General features: G+C 44.5%; 1 protein-coding gene across 2 annotated transcripts in view; it reads right to left on the bottom strand.

The window, feature by feature from the left end:
• LOC124010957 (proton-coupled amino acid transporter 1-like) overlaps positions 1 to 21,585 on the bottom strand; it is a 62,464-nt gene that overhangs the window by 39,421 nt on the left and 1,458 nt on the right. For both annotated transcript variants that reach the window (XM_046323793.1, XM_046323794.1), the window contains exons 2-7: positions 16,784 to 16,868; positions 15,667 to 15,793; positions 15,291 to 15,381; positions 13,296 to 13,384; positions 12,787 to 12,876; positions 3,956 to 4,040 (exon numbers count right to left, since the gene is read on the bottom strand). In XM_046323793.1, the coding sequence (XP_046179749.1) occupies positions 3,956 to 4,040; positions 12,787 to 12,876; positions 13,296 to 13,384; positions 15,291 to 15,381; positions 15,667 to 15,793; positions 16,784 to 16,868 (567 nt within the window). The remainder of the gene's footprint in view (positions 1 to 3,955; positions 4,041 to 12,786; positions 12,877 to 13,295; positions 13,385 to 15,290; positions 15,382 to 15,666; positions 15,794 to 16,783; positions 16,869 to 21,585) is intronic.

Raw genomic sequence — 21,585 nt, 5'->3', positions numbered from 1 at the left:
ATTGTTAATGGAGATAACTGTCCTCCTGTCTCTCTACGAAGCTAACTGTGCAAAATATAGGGTCTATTAGGAGTTGAATAGAACGTTAACCCAGACCCAGATCATGGGGAGAGTAGAAGAGATAGTGTCCAAAATGCCATCACCATTGTCAACTTTCAAGAAACCTGTGACTCAAGAGTTTTGTTACGTTGGATATTCTTCCAACTTCATTCATCTCTTCCCCATTCATAACAACCTGCGGACACTTGACAGATTCCATGAAGTAATTACTCACGGCAGTCGCTGTAGGGACAGTAATTGAAGAAGGCTATAGTAACAGCTTGGAATGGGACTACGGTATAAATGAGGGAGTTTGAGGTATGCATCATCACGGGCATTACTTTAGTAGCATTGTTGGGATTTCAGTTTGAGGACTCATGTCACATGGCTTGGTAGCTGGAAGACTGATGGGAGAACCGGGGGCTGTTAGTCACGTCGCAAATTAGTGATCTTGTGGATCTACGTCGTCAGGAAGTGACCCATGCGTTGCAGTGTGTATATTCTCAACTGGAAGTGGCACGGGCTGAGCAAGAGATAACCGAGGGCACGGGCTGAGCAAGAGATAACCGAGGGCACGGGCTGAGCAAGAGATAACCGAGGGCACGGGCTGAGCAAGAGATAACCGAGGGCACGGGCTGAACAAGAGATAACCGAGGGCACGGGCTGAATTCTGGAGATTGAGTGCACACACAGTACTCCGTACAGCACCTGCAGAAGTAAAGATCGTCATATCTCTCCTCGGGAGGTGGGAAAGCTGTCACGTGAAATGAGGTCTAGCTGCATAATGGGTGAGCTTGAAGACGCCATGACAGAGGAAGCGGAGCTAATGAGAGATTCCACCGTAGACAGAGATGGGTTGGGTCTGGAAGCTACTTTAACCGCCATAAAGATGCAAGAAGGAGGAGACTTCACCCAAAGTGGGACACAAATACTACCACTATTGTAAACATGTTTTTGTCAATTCAGCTGTTCAATCCTTTGGGAAGAATAAACTTGGTTTCAGCTTTCAGTGTCCGATGAGTTTACCACAGGTGGACTCCAATCAAGTAGTAGAACCGTCTCTAGGACGATCAATGGAAAACAGGAAGCACCGGAGCTCAATTTCCAGTCTCATAGCAAAGGGTCTGAATACTTACGTAAATAAGGTATTTGTTTTTAATACAAACATTTCTAAAAACCTGTTTTCGCTTTGTCATTATGGGGTATTGTGTGTAGATTGATGAGGGGGGGGAAACGATTTAATCCATTTTAGAATATGGCTGTAACGTAACAAAATGTGGAAAAAGTCAAGAGGTCTGAATACTTTCCGAATGCACTGTAGCTGAGTAACAGAACAAGCAGAAGAGTTTGGCTGGAATCTTGTCCACACCAGTGATGATAACATCCAAACTGCTGGAATCTTGTTCACACCAGTGATGATAACATCCAAACTGCTGGAATCTTGTCCACACCAGTGATGATAACATCTAAACTGCTGGAATCTTGTCCACTCCAGTGATGATAACCCCTTTTTTAAATTCAGGATTAAGGGCAGAGAGAACCCTTGGTTTACTAAGGAATTTACAAGAATCATAAGGGAATGAAATGCTTGTGGGCTAAAGCAAGAGGGACTGGTTTGGCAGATGATTGGATGGCTTTTAAACATCTTCAAAATATGGGTGTGGCTATGATCCGTAAATTGAAAGCAGACCACTACCTGTAATCTACTTCACAAAATGTAAATAATCCATCCAAATTTTGGCAAGTAGTGAATGGTTTGGAGTGCAGAAAAGATACACAGCGTCCTAAACAATTGTTGGTCGACACACAGATTGTAACTGAGAGAACCTCCATTCTGAAAGTTTATTTGAAATGGTCAAAGGTATAATTGAGCCCCCTATGAATTTACCTGACACCCCTGTGCACTCCTTCACCAAGTTCTCCTTTTCATCCTTCTCTGTTTCAGAAGTGTGTAAAGCCCTGAAAGAAATTGATTTTTAAAAATCCCCTGGCCCTGATGAACTAGACCACCGCCTCCTACACCTAGCTGCAGACATCACTGCTCCCCCTTAACATGTATTTTTAACCTTACGCTTGATGTTAAGGAAAACCTAAAGTTATGGAAATCTGCTTTTGTACTGCCTCTCCTGAAAGGTAGAGATCCTTCGCTACTTGACAACTATCGACCCATATCAACATTGTCTGTACCGTCACAGGTACTGGAGTCCTTAGTTAGTAGGCAGCTAAAAACCTACTTCCAAGAAAACAACATCTTAAATGGAATGGAATCAGGTTTTAGGCCTGGACACAGCACTGTTTCAGTAACATTTAAGGTTTTAAATGACATCCACTGTGCTCTTGATAAGAAGTTACATTGTGTGTCTGTTTTTATTGATTTGTCAAAGGCTTTTGACACCGTGGACCATGCTGTGTTAGTGCAAAGATTAAAATGTTGTGGAATTACTGGTCATGCTCTAGATTGGTTTATAAGTTACCTATCAAATCGTACACAATATGTAATGGCGGATGGTTTTAAATCTGAGTCCATAGAGGTGTGCTCAGGTGTTCCGCAAGGTTCTATTTTAGGACCACTGTTGTTAATTTTGTATATCAACAACATTAGGGATCTTATTGAAACAGTAGATGTTAATTTTTATGCAGATGATACTGTTATTTATTCAAGCGGTAGTAGTTTATCTTTAGCTTTAGAAAATGCCCAAAGAACATTTAACATCATACAACAGAATCTGTATGATTTAAAGCTGATTCTAAATTCAGGTAAAACAAAATGCATGGTATTTTCAAATGCCAGGCATGTTACAAATCATGTCATTGCTACATTGGCTGGACATACTATAGAGTAAGTTAAAGTGTACAAATATTTGGGTGTGTGGGTTGATAAGCTGAGCTTCATTGTGCATGTAGAGAACTTGATAAGGAAGCTCAAGCTGAAAATAGGATTTTATTACCGGCATAAGGCTGGTTTTGCTTTTAAGGCCAGGAAGGAGCTGGTACGATGTACATTACTGTCGGTTTTAGATTTGAGTTGTGTTATATATCTGCAGGCCTCAACCACGACCCTGAGAGCACTTGATTCAGTGTATCATACAGCCCTCAGGTTCATTACACATCAGAAACGTCTAACACATCATTGTGATGTCAACAGCACTGTTGGCTGGTCGTCATTGACCTTACGTCGGCTTAAACACTGGTATACACTGATTTATAAGGCCATATTGGGTAAAATGCCATTTTATCTCTGTTCTTTTTAAGTCAGGTCAGTAAATAAATATAAATTACGGTCCCAATCTGATTTGCTTCTAACAGTACCAAAAATTAGAACAGGTCATGGTAGAAATAGTTTTAGTTATTCAGCTCCGTGGTCCTGGAATTCTCTCCTGAACATTTTAAAATGTGATGATCTAGTTTCATTGGTGGAGTTTAAACACTTGATCTATGTATATGTCACAGAAGAGTGTAATTGTTTTTAGGCCAGCTGTTTTTAGTCAAGATGTTTGTGTTTTTAATTGTAATATGTATCTGTTGTACTGTATGTGTGTTGATAGTTTTGTTTAATGTGTTTGTAAGTTGTTTTGTCTGAAACGTTGTTCCCTGTGCTGCTATTGGACCAGGTCTCTCTTGGAAAAGAGATGTTATCTCAATGAGAAGAACCTGTATAAATAAAGGTTAAATATTTTATTTTTAAAAGTGACCACCCATACGTAGAATGTATGCACACATGACTGTAAGTCGCTTTGGATAAAAGCGTCTGCTAAATGGCATATATTATTATTATTATTATTAACATCCAAACTGCTGGTATTTGTCGACTCCAGTGATGATAACATCCAAACTGCTGGTACTGCTCAGGAAGAAGGAAACACCACCACCTGGTGGTGTGAAACAGTACTAGTCAACTTGATGACATGTCCCCTACCTGTTTGACGTTGTCACTGAGGAAGACGAAGTAGACACAGCAGAAACCCAGCTGGGTGATGATCAGAAACACGTTCACTATCCGCCTGATGGGAAAACAGGGACAAGGACACAAATAGACATTGTTTCTAAACATTAGAGGGGACTGAAAACAACAGGTATTAAACCAAACACTTACTGAATAAGGTGAAAACACAAGCCATAATATAGAAGACTAGAGGGAGTTCAACTTGTTATTACAGACCACATTTAATGTGATTCATAACCTTCCTGTAGACACATTCTACAGTAACTACTGTATACATTCTACTGTAGACACATTCTACTGTAACTACCGTAGACACATTCTACTGTAACTACCGTAGACACATTCTACTGTAACTACAGTAGACACACTACCGTAACTACCGTAGACACACTACTGTAACTACCGTAACTACTGTAGACACACTCTATACCGTAACTACTGTAGACACTCTATACCGTAACTACTGTAGACACTCTATACCGTAACTACTGTAGACACTCTATACCGTAACTACTGTAACTACTGTAGACACTACTGTAACTACCGTAGACACTCTACCGTAGACACTCTACCGTAGACACTCTACCGTAGACACTCTACCGTAGACACTCTACCGTAGACACTCTACCGTAGACACTCTACCGTAGACACTCTACCGTAGACACTCTACCGTAGACACTCTACCGTAGACACTCTCTACCGTAGACACTCTCTACTGTAGACACTCTCTACTGTAGACACTCTCTACTGTAGACTGTACTGTAGACTGTACTGTAGACTGTACTGTAGACTGTACTGTAGACACTCTCTACTGTAGACTGTACTGTAGACTGTACTGTAGACTGTACTGTAGACTGTACTGTAGACTGTACTGTAGACACTCTCTACTGTAGACTGTACTGTAGACTGTACTGTAGACTGTACTGTAGACTGTACTGTAGACTGTACTGTAGACTGTACTGTAGACTGTACTGTAGACTGTACTGTAGACACTCTCTACTGTAGACTGTACTGTAGACTGTACTGTAGACTGTACTGTAGACTGTACTGTAGACTGTACTGTAGACTGTACTGTAGACTGTACTGTAGACACACTACTGTAACTACTGTAGACACACTACTGTAACTACTGTAGACACTACTGTAGACACACTACTGTAACTACTGTAGACACTACTGTAGACACTCTACTGTAACTACTCTAGACACTACTGTAGACACTCTACTGTAACTACTCTAGACACTACTGTAGACACTCTACTGTAACTACTCTAGACACTACTGTAGACACTCTACTGTAACTACTCTAGACACACTCTACTCTAGACACACTCTACTCTAGACACACTCTACTCTAGACACACTCTACTCTAGACACACTCTACTCTAGACACACTCTACTCTAGACACACTCTACTCTAGACACACTCTACTCTAGACACACTCTACTCTAGACACACTCTACTCTAGACACACTCTACTCTAGACACACTCTACTCTAGACACACTCTACTCTAGACACACTCTACTCTAGACACACTCTACTCTAGACACACTCTACTCTAGACACACTCTACTCTAGACACACTCTACTCTAGACACACTCTACTCTAGACACACTCTACTCTAGACACACTCTACTCTAGACACACACTCTACTCTAGACACACTCTACTCTAGACACACTCTACTCTAGACACACTCTACTCTAGACACACTCTACTCTAGACACACTCTACTCTAGACACACTCTACTCTAGACACACTCTACTCTAGACACACTCTACTCTAGACACACTCTACTCTAGACACACTCATTGAACATTCCGGCGCCGACTGAGATGGCCGCCTCGCTTCGCGTTCCTAGGAAACTATGCAGTTTTTTGTTTTTTTACGTGTTATTTCTTACATTAGTACCCCAGGTCATCTTAGGTTTCATTACATACAGTCGAGAAGAACTATTGAATATAAGATCAGCGTCAACTCACCATCAGTACGACCAAGAATATGTTTTCCGCGACGCGGATCCTGTGTTCTGCCTTACAAACAGGACAACGGAATGGATCGCATGCAGCGACCCAAGGAAACGACTCCGAAAAAGAGGGAAACGCGGCGGTGTTCTGGTCAGACTCCGGAAAAGGGCACATCGCGCACCACTTCCCAGTATTCTTCTTGCCAATGTCCAGTCTCTCGACAACAAGGTTGATGAAATCCGAGCAAGGGTGGCATTCCAGAGGGACATCAGAGACTGCAACGTTCTCTGCTTTACGGAGACATGGCTTACTGGGAAAACGCTATCCAGGGCGGTGCAGACAACGGGTTTCTCCACGCATCGCGCCGACAGAAACAAACATCTCTCTGGTAAGAAGAGTGGAGGGGCGTATGCCTCATGACTAACGGGACATGGTGTGATGAAGAAAACATACAGGAACTCAAATCCTTCTGTTCACCTGATTTAGAATTCCTCACAATCAAATGTAGACCGCATTATCTTCCAAGAGAATTCTCTTCGATTATAATCACAGCCGTATATATCCCCCAAGCAGACACATCGATGGCTCTGAACGAACTTTATTTAACTCTTTGCAAACTGGAAAACATTTATCCGGAGGCTGCATTCATTGTAGCTGGGGATTTTAACAAAGCCAATCTGAAAACAAGACTCCCTAAATTTTATCAGCATATCGATTGCGCAACCAGGGGTGGTAAAACCTTGGATCATTGTTACTCTAACTTCCGCGACGCATATAAGGCCCTGCCCCGCCCCCCTTTCGGAAAAGTTGACCACGACTCCATTTTGCTGATCCCTGCCTACAGACAGAAATTAAAACAAGAGGCTCCCACGCTGAGGTCTGTCCAACGCTGGTCAGAACAAGCTGACTCTACACTCCAAGACTGCTTCCATCACGTGGACTGGGACATGTTTCGTATTGCGTCAGATGGGAATATTGACGAATACGCTGATTCGGTGTGCGAGTTCATTAGAACGTGCGTCGAAGATGTCGTTCCCATAGCAACAATAAAAACATTCCCTAACCAGAAACCGTGGATTGATGGCAGCATTCGCGTGAAACTGAAAGCGCAAACCACTGCTTTTAATCAGGGCAAGGTGTCTGGCAACATGACTGAATACAAACAGTGCAGCTATTCCCTCCGTAAGGCTATCAAACAAGCTAAGCGTCAGTACAGAGACAAAGTGGAATCTCAATTCAATGGCTCAGACACAAGAGGCATGTGGCAGGGTCTACAGTCAATCACGGACTACAAGATGAAATCCAGCCCAGTCACGGACCAGGATGTCTTGCTCCCAGGCAGACTAAATAACTTTTTGCCCGCTTTGAGGACAATACAGTGCCACTGACACGGCCTGCAACGGAAACATGCAGTCTCTCCTTCACTGCAGCCGAGGTGAGTAAGACATTTAAACGTGTTAACCCTCGCAAGGCTGCAGGCCCAGACGGCATCCCCAGCCGCGCCCTCCGAGCATGCGCAGACCAGCTGGCCGGTGTGTTTACGGACATATTCAATCAATCCCTATACCAGTCTGCTGTTCCCACATGCTTCAAGAGGGCCACCATTGTTCCTGTTCCCAAGAAAGCTAAGGTAACTGAGCTAAACGACTACCGCCCGTAGCACTCACTTCCGTCATCATGAAGTGCTTTGAGAGACTAGTCAAGGACCATATCACCTCCACCCTACCTGACACCCTAGACCCACTCCAATTTGCTTACCGCCCAAATAGGTCCACAGACGATGCAATCTCAACCACACTGCACACTGCCCTAACCCACCTGGACAAGAGGAATACCTATGTGAGAATGCTGTTCATCGACTACAGCTCGGCATTCAACACCATAGTACCCTCCAAGCTCGTCATCAAGCTCGAGACCCTGGGTCTCGACCCCGCCCTGTGCAACTGGGTACTGGACTTCCTGACGGGCCGCCCCCAGGTGGTGAGGGTAGGCAACAACATCTCCTCCCCGCTGATCCTCAACACGGGGGCCCCACAAGGGTGCGTTCTGAGCCCTCTCCTGTACTCCCTGTTCACCCACGACTGCGTGGCCACGCACGCCTCCAACTCAATCATCAAGTTTGCGGACGACACAACAGTGGTAGGCTTGATTACCAACAACGACGAGACGGCCTACAGGGAGGAGGTGAGGGCCCTTGGAGTGTGGTGTCAGGAAAATAACCTCACACTCAACGTCAACAAAACTAAGGAGATGATTGTGGACTTCAGGAAACAGCAGAGGGAACACCCCCTATCCACATCGATGGAACAGTAGTGGAGAGGGTAGCTAGTTTTAAGTTCCTCGGCATACACATCACAGACAAACTGAATTGGTCCACTCACACTGACAGCGTCGTGAAGAAGGCGCAGCAGCGCCTATTCAACCTCAGGAGGCTGAAAAAATTCGGCTTGTCACCAAAAGCACTCACAAACTTCTACAGATGCACAATCGAGAGCATCCTGGCGGGCTGTATCACCGCCTGGTACGGCAACTGCTCCGCCCTCAACCGTAAGGCTCTCCAGAGGGTAGTGAGGACTGCACAACGCATCACCGGGGCAAACTACCTGCCCTCCAGGACACCTACACCACCCGTTGTTACAGGAAGGCCATAAAGATCATCAAGGACATCAACCACCCGAACCACTGCCTGTTCACCCCGCTATCATCCAGAAGGCGAGGTCAGTACAGGTGCATCAAAGCTGGGACCGAGAGACTGAAAAACAGCTTCTATCTCAAGGCCATCAGACTGTTAAATAGCCACCACTAACATTGAGTGGCTGCTGCCAACACACTGTCATTGACACTGACCCAACTCCAGCCATTTTAATAATGGGAATTGATGGAAATGATGTAAATATATCACTAGCCACTTTAAACAATGCTACCTTATATAATGTTACTTACCCTACATTATTCATCTCATATGCATATGTATATACTGTACTCTACAACATCGACTGCATCCTTATGTAACACATGTATCACTAGCCACTTTAACTATGCCACTTTGTTTACTTTGTCTACACACTCATCTCATATGTATATACTGTACTCGATACCATCTACTGTATGCTGCTCTGTACCATCACTCATTCATATATCCTTATGTACATGTTCCTTATCCCCTTACACTGTGTATAAGACAGTAGTTTTGGAATTGTTAGTTAGATTACTTGTTGGTTATCACTGCATTGTCGGAACTAGAAGCACAAGCATTTCGCTACACTCGCATTAACATCTGCTAACCATGTGTATGTGACAAATAAAATTTGATTTGATTTGATTTGACTCTACTCTAGACACACTCTACTCTAGACACACTCTACTCTAGACACACTCTACTCTAGACACACTCTACTCTAGACACACTGTACTCTAGACACTGTACTCTAGACACTGTACTCTAGACACTGTACTCTAGACACTGTACTCTAGACACTGTACTCTAGACACTGTACTGTAGACACACTCTACTGTAGACACACTCTACTGTAACTACTCTAGACACTGTACTGTAGACACTCTACTGTAACTACTCTAGACACACTCTACTCTAGACACACTCTACTCTAGACACACTCTACTCTAGACACACTCTACTCTAGACACACTCTACTCTAGACACACTCTACTCTAGACACACTCTACTCTGTAGACACACTCTACTCTGTAGACACACTCTACTCTGTAGACACACTCTACTCTGTAGACACACTCTACTCTGTAGACACACTCTACTCTGTAGACACACTCTACTCTGTAGACACACTCTACTCTGTAGACACACTGTACTCTGTAGACACACTGTACTCTGTAGACACACTGTACTCTGTAGACACTGTACTCTGTAGACACTGTACTCTGTAGACACTGTACTCTGTAGACACTGTACTCTGTAGACACTGTACTCTGTAGACACTGTACTCTGTCGACACTGTACTCTGTCGACACTGTACTCTGTCGACACTGTACTCTGTCGACACACTACTGTCGACACACTCTACTGTCGACACACTCTACTGTCGACACACTCTACTGTCGACACACTCTACTGTCGACACACTCTACTGTCGACACACTCTACTGTCGACACACTCTACTGTCGACACACTCTACTGTCGACACACTCTACTGTCGACACACTCTACTGTCGACACACTCTACTGTCGACACACTCTACTGTCGACACACTCTACTGTCGACACACTCTACTGTCGACACACTCTACTCTCGACACACTCTACTGTCGACACACTCTACTGTCGACACACTCTACTGTCGACACACTCTACTCGACACACTCTACTGTCGACACACTCTACTGTCGACACACTCTACTGTCGACACACTCTACTGTCGACACACTCTACTGTCGACACACTCTACTGTAGACACACTCTACTCTCGACACACTCTACTCTAGACACACTCTACTCTCGACACACTCTACTGTCGACACACTCTAGACACACTGTCACACTCTAGACGACACACTCTACTCTAGACACACTCTACTCTAGACACACTCTACTGTAGACACACTCTACTCTCGACACACTCTACTGTCGACACACTCTACTCTAGACACACTCTACTGTCGACACACTCTACTCTCGACACACTCTACTGTCGACACACTCTACTCTAGACACACTCTACTGTCGACACACTCTACTGTCGACACACTCTACTGTAGACACTCTACTCGACACACTCTACTGTCGACACACTCTACTCGACACACTCTACTGTCGACACACTCTACTGTCGACACTCTACTGTCGACACACTCTACTGTCGACACACTCTACTGTCGACACACTCTACTGTCGACACACTCTACTCGACACACTCTACTGTCGACACACTCTACTCTAGACACACTCTACTCGACACACTCTACTGTCGACACACTCTACTCTAGACACACTCTACTCGACACACACTCTACTGTCGACACACTCTACTGTCGACACACTCTACTGTCGACACACTCTAGACACACTCTACTGTCGACACACTCTACTCTAGACACACTCTACTGTCGACACACTCTACTGTAGACACACTCTACTGTCTACACACACTCTCGACACACTCTACTGTCGACACACTCTACTCTAGACACACTCTACTGTCGACACACTCTACTGTCTAGACACACTCTACTGTCGACACACTCTACTCTAGACACACTCTACTGTCGACACACTCTACTGTCGACACACTCTACTGTCGACACACTCTACTCGACACACTCTAGACACACTACTGTCGACACACTCTAGACACACTCTACTCTAGACACACTCTACTGTCGACACACTCTACTGTAGACACACTCTACTGTAGACACACTCTACTGTCGACACACTCTACTGTCGACACACTCTACTGTCGACACACTCTACTGTCGACACACTCTACTGTCGACACACTCTACTGTAGACACTCTACTGTAGACACTCTACTGTAGACACTCTACTGCAACTACTGTAGACACTCTACTGCAACTACTGTAGACACTCTACTGCAACTACTGTAGACACTCTACTGCAACTACTGTAGACACTACTGCAACTACTGTAGACACTCTACTGCAACTACTGTAGACACTCTACTGCAACTACTGTAGACACTCTACTGCAACTACTGTAGACACTCTACTGCAACTACTGTAGACACTCTACTGCAACTACTGTAGACACTCTACTGCAACTACTGTAGACACTCTACTGCAACTACTGTAGACACTCACTGCAACTACTGTAGACACTCACTGCAACTACTGTAGACACTCTACTGCAACTACTGTAGACACTCTACTGCAACTACTGTAGACACTCTACTGCAACTACTGTAGACTACTGTAGACACTCACTGCAACTACTGTAGACACTCTACTGCAACTACTGTAGACACTCACTGCAACTACTGTAGACACTACTGCAACTACTGTAGACACTCTACTGCAACTACTGTAGACACTCTACTGCAACTACTGTAGACACTCTACTGCAACTACTGTAGACACTACTGCAACTACTGTAGACACTCTACTGCAACTACTGTAGACACTCTACTGCAACTACTGTAGACACTACTGCAACTACTGTAGACACTCTACTGCAACTACTGTAGACACTCTACTGCAACTACTGTAGACACTCTACTGCAACTACTGTAGAACTACTGTGTAGACACTCTACTGCAACTACTGTAGACACTCTACTGCAACTACTGTAGACACTCTACTGCAACTACTGTAGACACTCTACTGCAACTACTGTAGACACTCTACTGCAACTACTGTAGACACTCTACTGCAACTACTGTAGACACTCTACTGCAACTACTGTAGACACTCTACTGCAACTACTGTAGACACTCTACTGCAACTACTGTAGACACTCTACTGCAACTACTGTAGACACTACTGCAACTACTGTAGACACTACTGCAACTACTGTAGACACATTCTACTGTAACTACTGTAGACACATACTACTGTAACTACTGTAGACACTCTACTGTAACTACTGTAGACACATACTACTGTAACTACTGTAGACACATTCTACTGTAGACACATTCTACTGTAGACACATTCTACTGTAGACACATTCTACTGTAACTACTGTAGACACATACTACTGTAACTACTGTAGACACATACTACTGTAACTACTGTAGACACATACTACTGTAACTACTGTAGACACATACTACTGTAACTACTGTAGTAACTACTGTAGACACATTCCACTGTAGACATATTCTACATATATTTACCTCCCCCATATTGAGTGCCTTCTCAGCCATGAGACATTCTCCATACCATGCTGCACAGCATCACCATAGTCCAGAAAGGGCTTGTTCAACCTAGAACAGAGGGAACATCACTCAGGGCCCAGATTCAGATCTGGGATCAGGACTACCCTGTCCATGTAACCTTATTCATTTTGGTCTGAATGGAAAAACTGAATATTGGCCCAGATGTGTTTTGCCCCACTGTATTTTTGTTCAATTGGATCTGTTTATGGGTCTCCAGAGTGGCACAGCGGTCTAAGGCAGTGTGTGTGATTGAGGCGTCACTACAGACACCCTGGTTCAAATCCAGACTGTATCACAACCGGCCGTGATTGGGAGTCCGGGTTTGGCCGGGGTAGGCTGTCAATTTAAATAAGAATTTGTTCTTAACTGACTTGTTATATATATAATAATAATATTATAATAATGTTATAATTATGGAACTACTGAGAAGTTCTTCAGACAAATGGTGTGAGAAAGGCTCCACTTACTTTGCACTGAGGTGGTGGGAACATTTTGCAAGCAGATTCATACAGTGGACTGCTATTATCCCCATGGCAAATAGACTCAGAGGTCCTAACTGGAAAGGAAGAGAGAAGACGTTGGGATTCCGTCATTAGGTGTAGTCACACTGGGATTCCGTCATTAGGTATAGTCACACTGGGATTCGTCATTAGGTATAGTCACGTTGGGATTCCGTCATTAGGTGTAGTCACATTGGGATTCAGTCATTAGATGTAGTCACATTGGGATTCAGTCATTAGGTGTAGTCACATTGGGATTCAGTCATTAGGTGTAGTCACATTGGGATTCAGTCATTAGATGTAGTCACATTGGGATTCCGTCATTAGATGTAGTCACATTGGGATTCCGTCATTAGGTGAAGTGACATTGGGATTCCGTCATTAGTTGAAGTGACATTGGGATTCCGTCATTAGGTGAAGTGACATTGGGATTCCGTCATTAGGTATAGTCACACTGGGATTCCGTCATTAGGTGTAGTCACACTGAGATTCCGTCATTAGGTATAGTCACATTGAGATTCCGTCATTAGGTGTAGTCACACTGGGATTCCGTCATTAGGTATAGTCACATTGGAATTCCGTCATTAGGTATAGTCACACTGGGATTCCGTCATTAGGTGTAGTCACACTGAGATTCCGTCATTAGGTATAGTCACATTGAGATTCCGTCATTAGGTGTAGTCACACTGGGATTCCGTCATTAGGTATAGTCACATTGGAATTCCGTCATTAGGTGTAGTCACACTGAGATTCCGTCATTAGGTATAGTCACACTGGGATTCCGTCATTATGTATAGTCACATTGGAATTCCGTCATTAGGTGTAGTCACACTGAGATTCCTTCATTAGGTATAGTCACACTGGGATTCCATCATTAGGTATAGTCACATTGGAATTCCGTCATTAGGTGTAGTCACACTGAGATTCCGTCATTAGGTATAGTCACATTGAGATTCCGTCATTAGTTAGTCACTAAAGTTGCAAAATTCAGGGAACTTTAAATATATTCCCTTGTTTTCCCGAAATCCGGTTGGAGGTTTCTAGAATAAGCAGAGAATCCGGAATCATCCAACCAGGATTCTCTGGAAAACAAGGGAATATATTGAAAGTTCCAGGACTTTTTGCAACCCTAATAGTCCCCATTAGGATTGTGTCATTCGCTCACACTGCACTTGCAGAATAAATGTATTAGCCATGGACATCTACTAAGGAGCTCTAGAATAGATCAAAGTAAAATGGTGGGAGAACGATGTCCCTCTTCTAACCCTAACCCTTACCACAAGGCCTGCATTCCTGCCAGCCAGAGGTAGACCAAGCAGCCCTCATACCGATGTCCCTCTTCTAACCCTTACCACAAGGCCTGCGTTCCTGACAGCCAGAGATAGACCTAGCAGCCCCGTACCAATGTCCCTCTTCTAACCCTAACCACAAGGCCTGCATTCCTGACAGCCAGAGGTAGACCTAGCAGCCCCTTCCTGATGACCCTCTTCTAACCCTAACCCTTACCACAAGGCCTGCATTCCTGACAGCCAGAGGTAGACCTAGCAGCCCTATACCGATGTCCCTCTTCTAACCCTAACCACAAGGCCTGCATTCCTGACAGCCAGAGGTAGACCTAGCAGCCCTATACCGATGTCCCTCTTCTAACCCTAACCACAAGGCCTGCATTCCTGACAGCCAGAGGTAGACCTAGCAGCCCCTTCCTGATGACCCTCTTCTAACCCTAACCCTTACCACAAGGACTGCGTTCCTGACAGCTAGAGGTAGACCTAGCAGCCCCTTCCCGATGTCCCTCTTCTAACCCTAACCCTAACCACAAGGCCTGCGTTCCTGACAGCCAGAGGTAGACCTAGCAGCCCCGTACCGATGTCCCTCTTCTAACCCTTACCACAAGGCCTGCGTTCCTGACAGCCAGAGGTAGACCTAGCAGCCCCTTCCCGGTGTCCCCCTTCTAACCCTTACCACAAGGCCTGCGTTCCTGACAGCCAGAGGTAGACCTAGAAGCCCTGTGCCGATGTTCCCTTTCAGGAGGTGGATCAGGGTCTGTAAAAAACTACAACATAAAAAAATAAAACATGATCCGTGTCAAATTACATCCCTTAACGCAATAATGTCGTCAAACAATTATGAATACAGGGTCTCATACGCTCTCATATAATCAGCGCTTTGTATGGGGCCTCAGGTCTCAGGATGAAAACTGTGTTGCTAGGGATTGACTTTGTAAATAAAAAGTGTCCGTTTCAATACAACAATACAAGTTACGCTCTTTAATTTTGTATGACCAAGAGCTGGAATGAAAAAAATACAAAATAAATGCATGTAACATAACCGTACTTACGAAGTCCCTGTTTGGCCTCCAATTCTCTCATACCGAGAATCACGTCCTGGGGGGAGAGGTGGAATAGGACAGAGAACATCCTCCTCAGAGGTGCTCGCTGATATCCTGGAGAAAACTGGACGTGGGCCTGCAATACGGGGACACACAGTTGTTCCTACAGTTGGATTGTTACAATGGCAACTTCAATAATACTTTATATTCAAATCACAAAAATTCCCCAGTCAGAAGAATGTCTTAATTCTGCTGCTGAGATGACAGATATGACTACATTATTTCGTACGGTAGATAGTAGGGTTGTACTATACAGAATCCCCACAGAAGGACCAGAGTTCTAGCCATAATCAGTCTGCTAGGCTGGGCACAAACAAAGCAGTGTTAGCTAATGATCATCCAGCAGGTAGCCTAGTGGTTAGAGTGTAGAGGCGGCAGGGTAGCCTAGTGGTTAGAGTGTAGAGGCGGCAGGGTAGCCTAAGTGGTTAGAGCGTTGGACTAGTAACCGGAAGGTTGCAAGTTCAAACCCCCGAGCTGACAAGGTACAAATCTGTCGTTCTGCCCCTGAACAGGCAGTTAACCCACTGTTCCTAGGCCGTCATTGTAAATAAGAATTTGACTGACTTGCCTAGTTAAAGAAAAGGTAAAAAAATAATAATATTTTTTTTAAAAATCCAAACAAGACACTTTAGGCTACTTCTCATCCAAACGAAAAAAACACTGAATGGAAAGTAATGAAATACATTATATGAGAAGAAAATGGCCTCTGCAGGTGGAAAAATGTGTTACCTAATCAATCACTCGTTACGTCAGTTTCCTGGATATGTTCACGAGGCAAATGTCAAGACATTTATCTTCTTCTACGTGTCAGAGAATCTCGTTTGTCCTACATAATATATTGCAAATGAACACGTTCCACAACGTTGAGCCCTGCTCAATGCAGCCCAGGGCCTGTAATCATGAAGCTACTCAAGAGTAGGAGTACTATTTCTAGCATAAAATAATATAATCGGCCTCCTGCTCATACGGAGACACTGGTAGTAGATGCGCAGTCCTACTCTGAGACACTATGAATACAGGCGTCTGTTCTGACTAAAACAGAGACATGGGGTTTCAAATTCAATACCGTCTTGACGATGGTCAGTGGTCATGGTTGGTCCGCTGGTGCTGGGTGGATCCTCCTGCTGCCTCTTCGATTCCTCCTCCAGACACTGTGGTAAGGACAATGTAATTGTAGTTCATTCCATGCTAAATTCTCCAAAAAAAGAAACATCCCCTCACTGTCAACTGCATTTTTTTCCCAACAAACTTAACATGTGTAAATATATTTGTACGAACATAACAAGATTCAACAACTGAGGCATAAACTGAACAAGTTCCACAGACATGTGACTAACAGAAATTGAATAATGTGTCCCTGAACAAAGGGGGAGGTCAAAATCAAAAGTAACAGTCAGTATCTGGTGTGGCCACCAGCTGCATTAAGTACTACAGTGCACCTCAACCTCATGGACTACACCAGATTTGCCAGTTCTTGCTGTGAGATGTTACTCCACACTTCCACCAAGGCACCTGCAAGTTCCCAGAAATTTCTGGGGGGAATGGCCCTTGCAATGACAACAAGCTCAATCCGATGATGCTGTGACACACCGCCCCAGACCATGACGGACCTTCCACCTCCAAATCGATCCCGCTCCAGAGTACGGACCTCGGTGTAACGCTCATTCCTTCAACGATAAACGCAAACCCAACCATCACCCCTGGTGAGACATAACTGCGACTCGTCAGTGAAGAGCACTTTTTGCCAGTCCTGTCTGGTCCAGCGAAGGTGGGTTTGTGCCCATAGACGACATTGTAGCCGGTGATGTCTGGTGAGGATCTGCCTTACAACAGGCCTACAAGCCTTCAGTCCAGCCTCTCTCAGCCTATTGCGGACAGTCTGAGCACTGATGGAGGGATTGTGTGTTCCTGGTGTCACTCGGGCAGTTGTTGTTGCATCCTGTACCTGTCCCTCAGGTGTGATGTTCAGATGTACCGATCCTGTGCAGGTGTTACACACGGTCTGCCACTGCGAGGACGATCAGCTGTCCGTCCTGTCTCCTGTAGCACTGTCTTAGGCGTCTCACAGTACGGACATTGCAATTTATTGCCCTGGCCACATCTGCAGTGCTCATGCCTCCTTGCAGCATGCCTAAGGCACGTTCACACAGATGAGCAGGGACCCTGGGCATCTATATTTTGGTGTTTTTCAGAGTCAGTAGAAAGGCCTCTTTAGTGTCCTAAGTTTTCATAACTGTGACCTTAATTGCCTACCGTCTGTAAGCTGTTAGTGTCTTAACGACTGTTCCACAGGTGCATGTTCATGAATTGTTTATGGTTCATTGAACCATGGAAAACAGTGTTTAAACCCTTTACAATGAAGATCTGCAAAGTTATTTTGTTTTTTACAAATTATCTTTGAAAGACAGGGTCCTGAATAAGGGACTTTTATTTTTTTCTGAGTTCATAAATGGTCTACCAGATCTCAAGCACCAGCAGCAGTGTTCTTATCTGGAGAAACCTAGAACAGCTGGAGTCGAGGCTAGTTCTATCCTATTACCGTACAGTCAGATACTGACTGTGACTGCCGAACAACCTTGAAATTACAATTGCTGTTCCGAATTGGCAACATTCTTTCTATTCTCCTGTTCTGAAAAGGCAACGAGGCAGGATACATTCTGTTCTCCTGGGAGTGTGACTTTTAATATTTTGTTGTCTGTCGTGAGACAACATCCCAGGGCTTGGTTTAACTTTAACTCCTTGTCAACACATGTAGGCCTACACACACACACACACACACACACACACACACACACACACACACACACACACACACACACACACACACACACACACACACACACACACACACACACACACACACACACACACACACACACGTCAGTTCCTCCCTCAGGGGAGTGATGGAGAGTAAGTTATTAGTAGCACAACGTGTTACCATGTGTGCTGAAGAACAACTTAGACGATTAGCAAGCAGTCAAGTCAGTTTTATTGGCTATTAGGCCTAATCAATATTGATTATTTTTAGACTATCAAGTACAGTTCTTTTTTGTTTCTTGTCGCTGGATCAAAGAAAATTTGTCTTAAATTGAAGCTACCAGGTACAACCCCAAATCCGTAAACACGGGCACCCTCATAGATATCATCCTAACTAACTTGCCCTCCAAATACAACTCTGCTGTCTTCAACCAAGATCTCAGCAATCACTGCCTCATTACATACATCCGTATTGGGTCTGTGGTCAAACAACCACCCCTCATCACTGTCAAACGCTCCCTAAAACAATTCAGCGAGCAGGCCTTTCTAATAGACCTGGCCCGGGTACCCTGGAAGGATATTGACCTCATCCCGTCAGTAGAGCATGCCTGGTTATTCTTTAAAAAGTGCCTTCCTCAGCATCTTAAATAAGCATGCCCCAATCAAAAAAAATACACTAGGAATAGATATAGTCCTTGGTTCACTCCAGACCTGACTGCCCTTGACCAGCACAAAAACATCCTGTGGCATACTGCATTAGCCTCATTTAGCCCCCGTGATATGCAACTTTTCAGGGAAGCAATATACACAAGCAGTTAGGAAAGCTAAGGCTAGCTTTTTCAAATGGAAATTTGCATCCTGTAGCACAAACTCCAAAAAGTCCATGGAGAATAAGAGCATGGAGAATAATAGCACCTCATCCCAGCTGCCCACTGCACTGAGGCTAGGAAACACTGTCACCACCGATAAATCCACTATAATTGAGAATTTCAAGTAGCATTTTTCTACGGCTGGCCATGCTTTCCACCTGGCTACCCCTACCCCGGTCAACTGCCGTGCACCCCCCACAGCAACTCGCCCAAGCCTCCCCATTTCTCCTTCACCCAAATCCAGATAGCTGATGTTCTGAAAGAGCTGCAAAATCTGGACCCCTACAAACCAGCCGGGCTAGACAATCTGGACCCTCTCTTTCTAAAATGATCTGCCAAAATTGTTGCAACCCCTATTACTAGCCTGTTCAACCCCTCTTACATATCGTCTGAGATACCCAAAGATTGGAAAGCTTCCGCGGTCATTCCCCCTCTTCAAAGGAGAGACAATCCAGACCCAAACTGCTACAGACCTATAGCTACCCTACCCTTCCTTTCTAAGGTCTTCGAAAGCCAATTTAACAAACAGATCACCAACCATTTCGAATCCCAACTTACCTTTTCCATGCTATGCTCTCTGGCTTTTCAGCTGGTCATGGGTGCACCTCAGCTACGCTCAAGGTCCTAAACTTATGTCATCGATAAGAGACAATACTGTGCAGCTGTATTCATCGACCTGGCCAAGGCTTTCGACTCTGTCAATCAACACATTCTTATGAGCAGACACAACAGCCTTGTGTCATGGTGTTGGCCTGCCAAAGACATGACACTTGGTTTCTCAAGTGACTGCCTCGCCTGGTTCACCAACTACTTCTCAGACAGAGTTCAATGTGTCAAATCGGAGGGCCTGTTGTCCGGACCTCTGGCAGTCTCTATGAGTGTGCCACAAGGTTCAATTCTTGGGCCGACTCTCTTCTCTGTACACATCAATGATGTCGCTCTTGCTGCTGGTGATTCTCTAATCCACCTCTATGCAGACGACAATATTCGGTATACTTCTGGCCCTTCTTTGGACACTGTGCTAACTAACCTCCAGACGAGCTTCAGTGCCATACAACTCTCCTTCCGTGAACTCCAACTACTCTTAAATGCTAGTAAAAACCAAATGCAACCGATCGCTACCCGCACCTGTCCGCCCGTCCAGCATCACTACTCTGGACAGTTCTGACCTGGAATATGTGGACAGGTACAAATACCTAGGTGTCTCGTAGACTGTAAACTCTCCTTCCAGACCCACATTAAGCATCTCCAATCCAAAATTAAATCTAGAAATCTAGAAGGAGGCATCTCGTCATTATATACATATATATCTCTGGTGTAAAATGGCAAGGTGCACACAGCACAGCAGGAGTGAAGGAGACACAAAAAAATATGTAACCTCAATCTTGTTTCTCATGGTGTGAGAGTCTTTAGGTGCCTTTTGACAAACTCCAAGCGGGCTGTCATTTACTGAGGAGTGGCTTCCGCCTGGCCACTACCTTAAAGGCCTGATTGGTGGAGTGCTGCAGAGATGAATGTCCTTTGGAAGGTTCTTCCATCTCCACAGAGGAACTCTGGAGCTCTTTCAGAGTGACCATCGGGTTTGCCCTTCTCAGCCGGTTGCTCAGTTTGGCCCGGTGGCCAGCTCTAGGTGGTTCCAAACGTCTTCCATTTAAGAATGATGGAGGCCACTGTGTCAAAGATTTTTATAACGAAGCCAAGATTGACCACAGGTTGTCATTTCCAACGGAAACAAATTAGTCATAGTGGGCAGAACAAGCAAGGTGGTGGGCAGAGCCAAGCATGCGCTAGCGAGATCCTATTGGCGCATTCTAGTATACATCTACATATTTCCATTAGGGAAAGCCTAATCTGTGAAGTCTGCATGTTCAATAACTAAATTGACATTTGCACTCATAAACAGCACAATACTTTTTTACAACTTTTGTAAAGGGTAAAGTCTACAAAACTTAGTCTGTTCTGTTCATAACAGATTTTAGTTTAGGGAACAGAGAACTGTGTTGAGATCGAATGTTTAATTGATGGGAAGATTTGCAGAATGTCGGCCAAAATCCATCTCATTCAATCTTCTCCCACTGCCTGCCAGTGGGCTTCCTCTCATTACCATATTTGGTAGTGAGAGGAAACGCCAACCGGATGCTCAACATTTATACATTCAGTTAAATATCTGTCTCATTGTTCTGTGACTGTGTTCTTGGGGACCTTCAATGCTGTAGAAATGTATTGGTACCCTTCCCCTGAT

This window comes from Oncorhynchus gorbuscha, linkage group LG23, assembly GCF_021184085.1.
Source record: "Oncorhynchus gorbuscha isolate QuinsamMale2020 ecotype Even-year linkage group LG23, OgorEven_v1.0, whole genome shotgun sequence".
NCBI lineage: Eukaryota > Metazoa > Chordata > Actinopteri > Salmoniformes > Salmonidae > Oncorhynchus > Oncorhynchus gorbuscha.
Note: the sequence above shows the minus strand (reverse complement) of the source record. Positions and strands in the feature narration are given on the sequence as shown.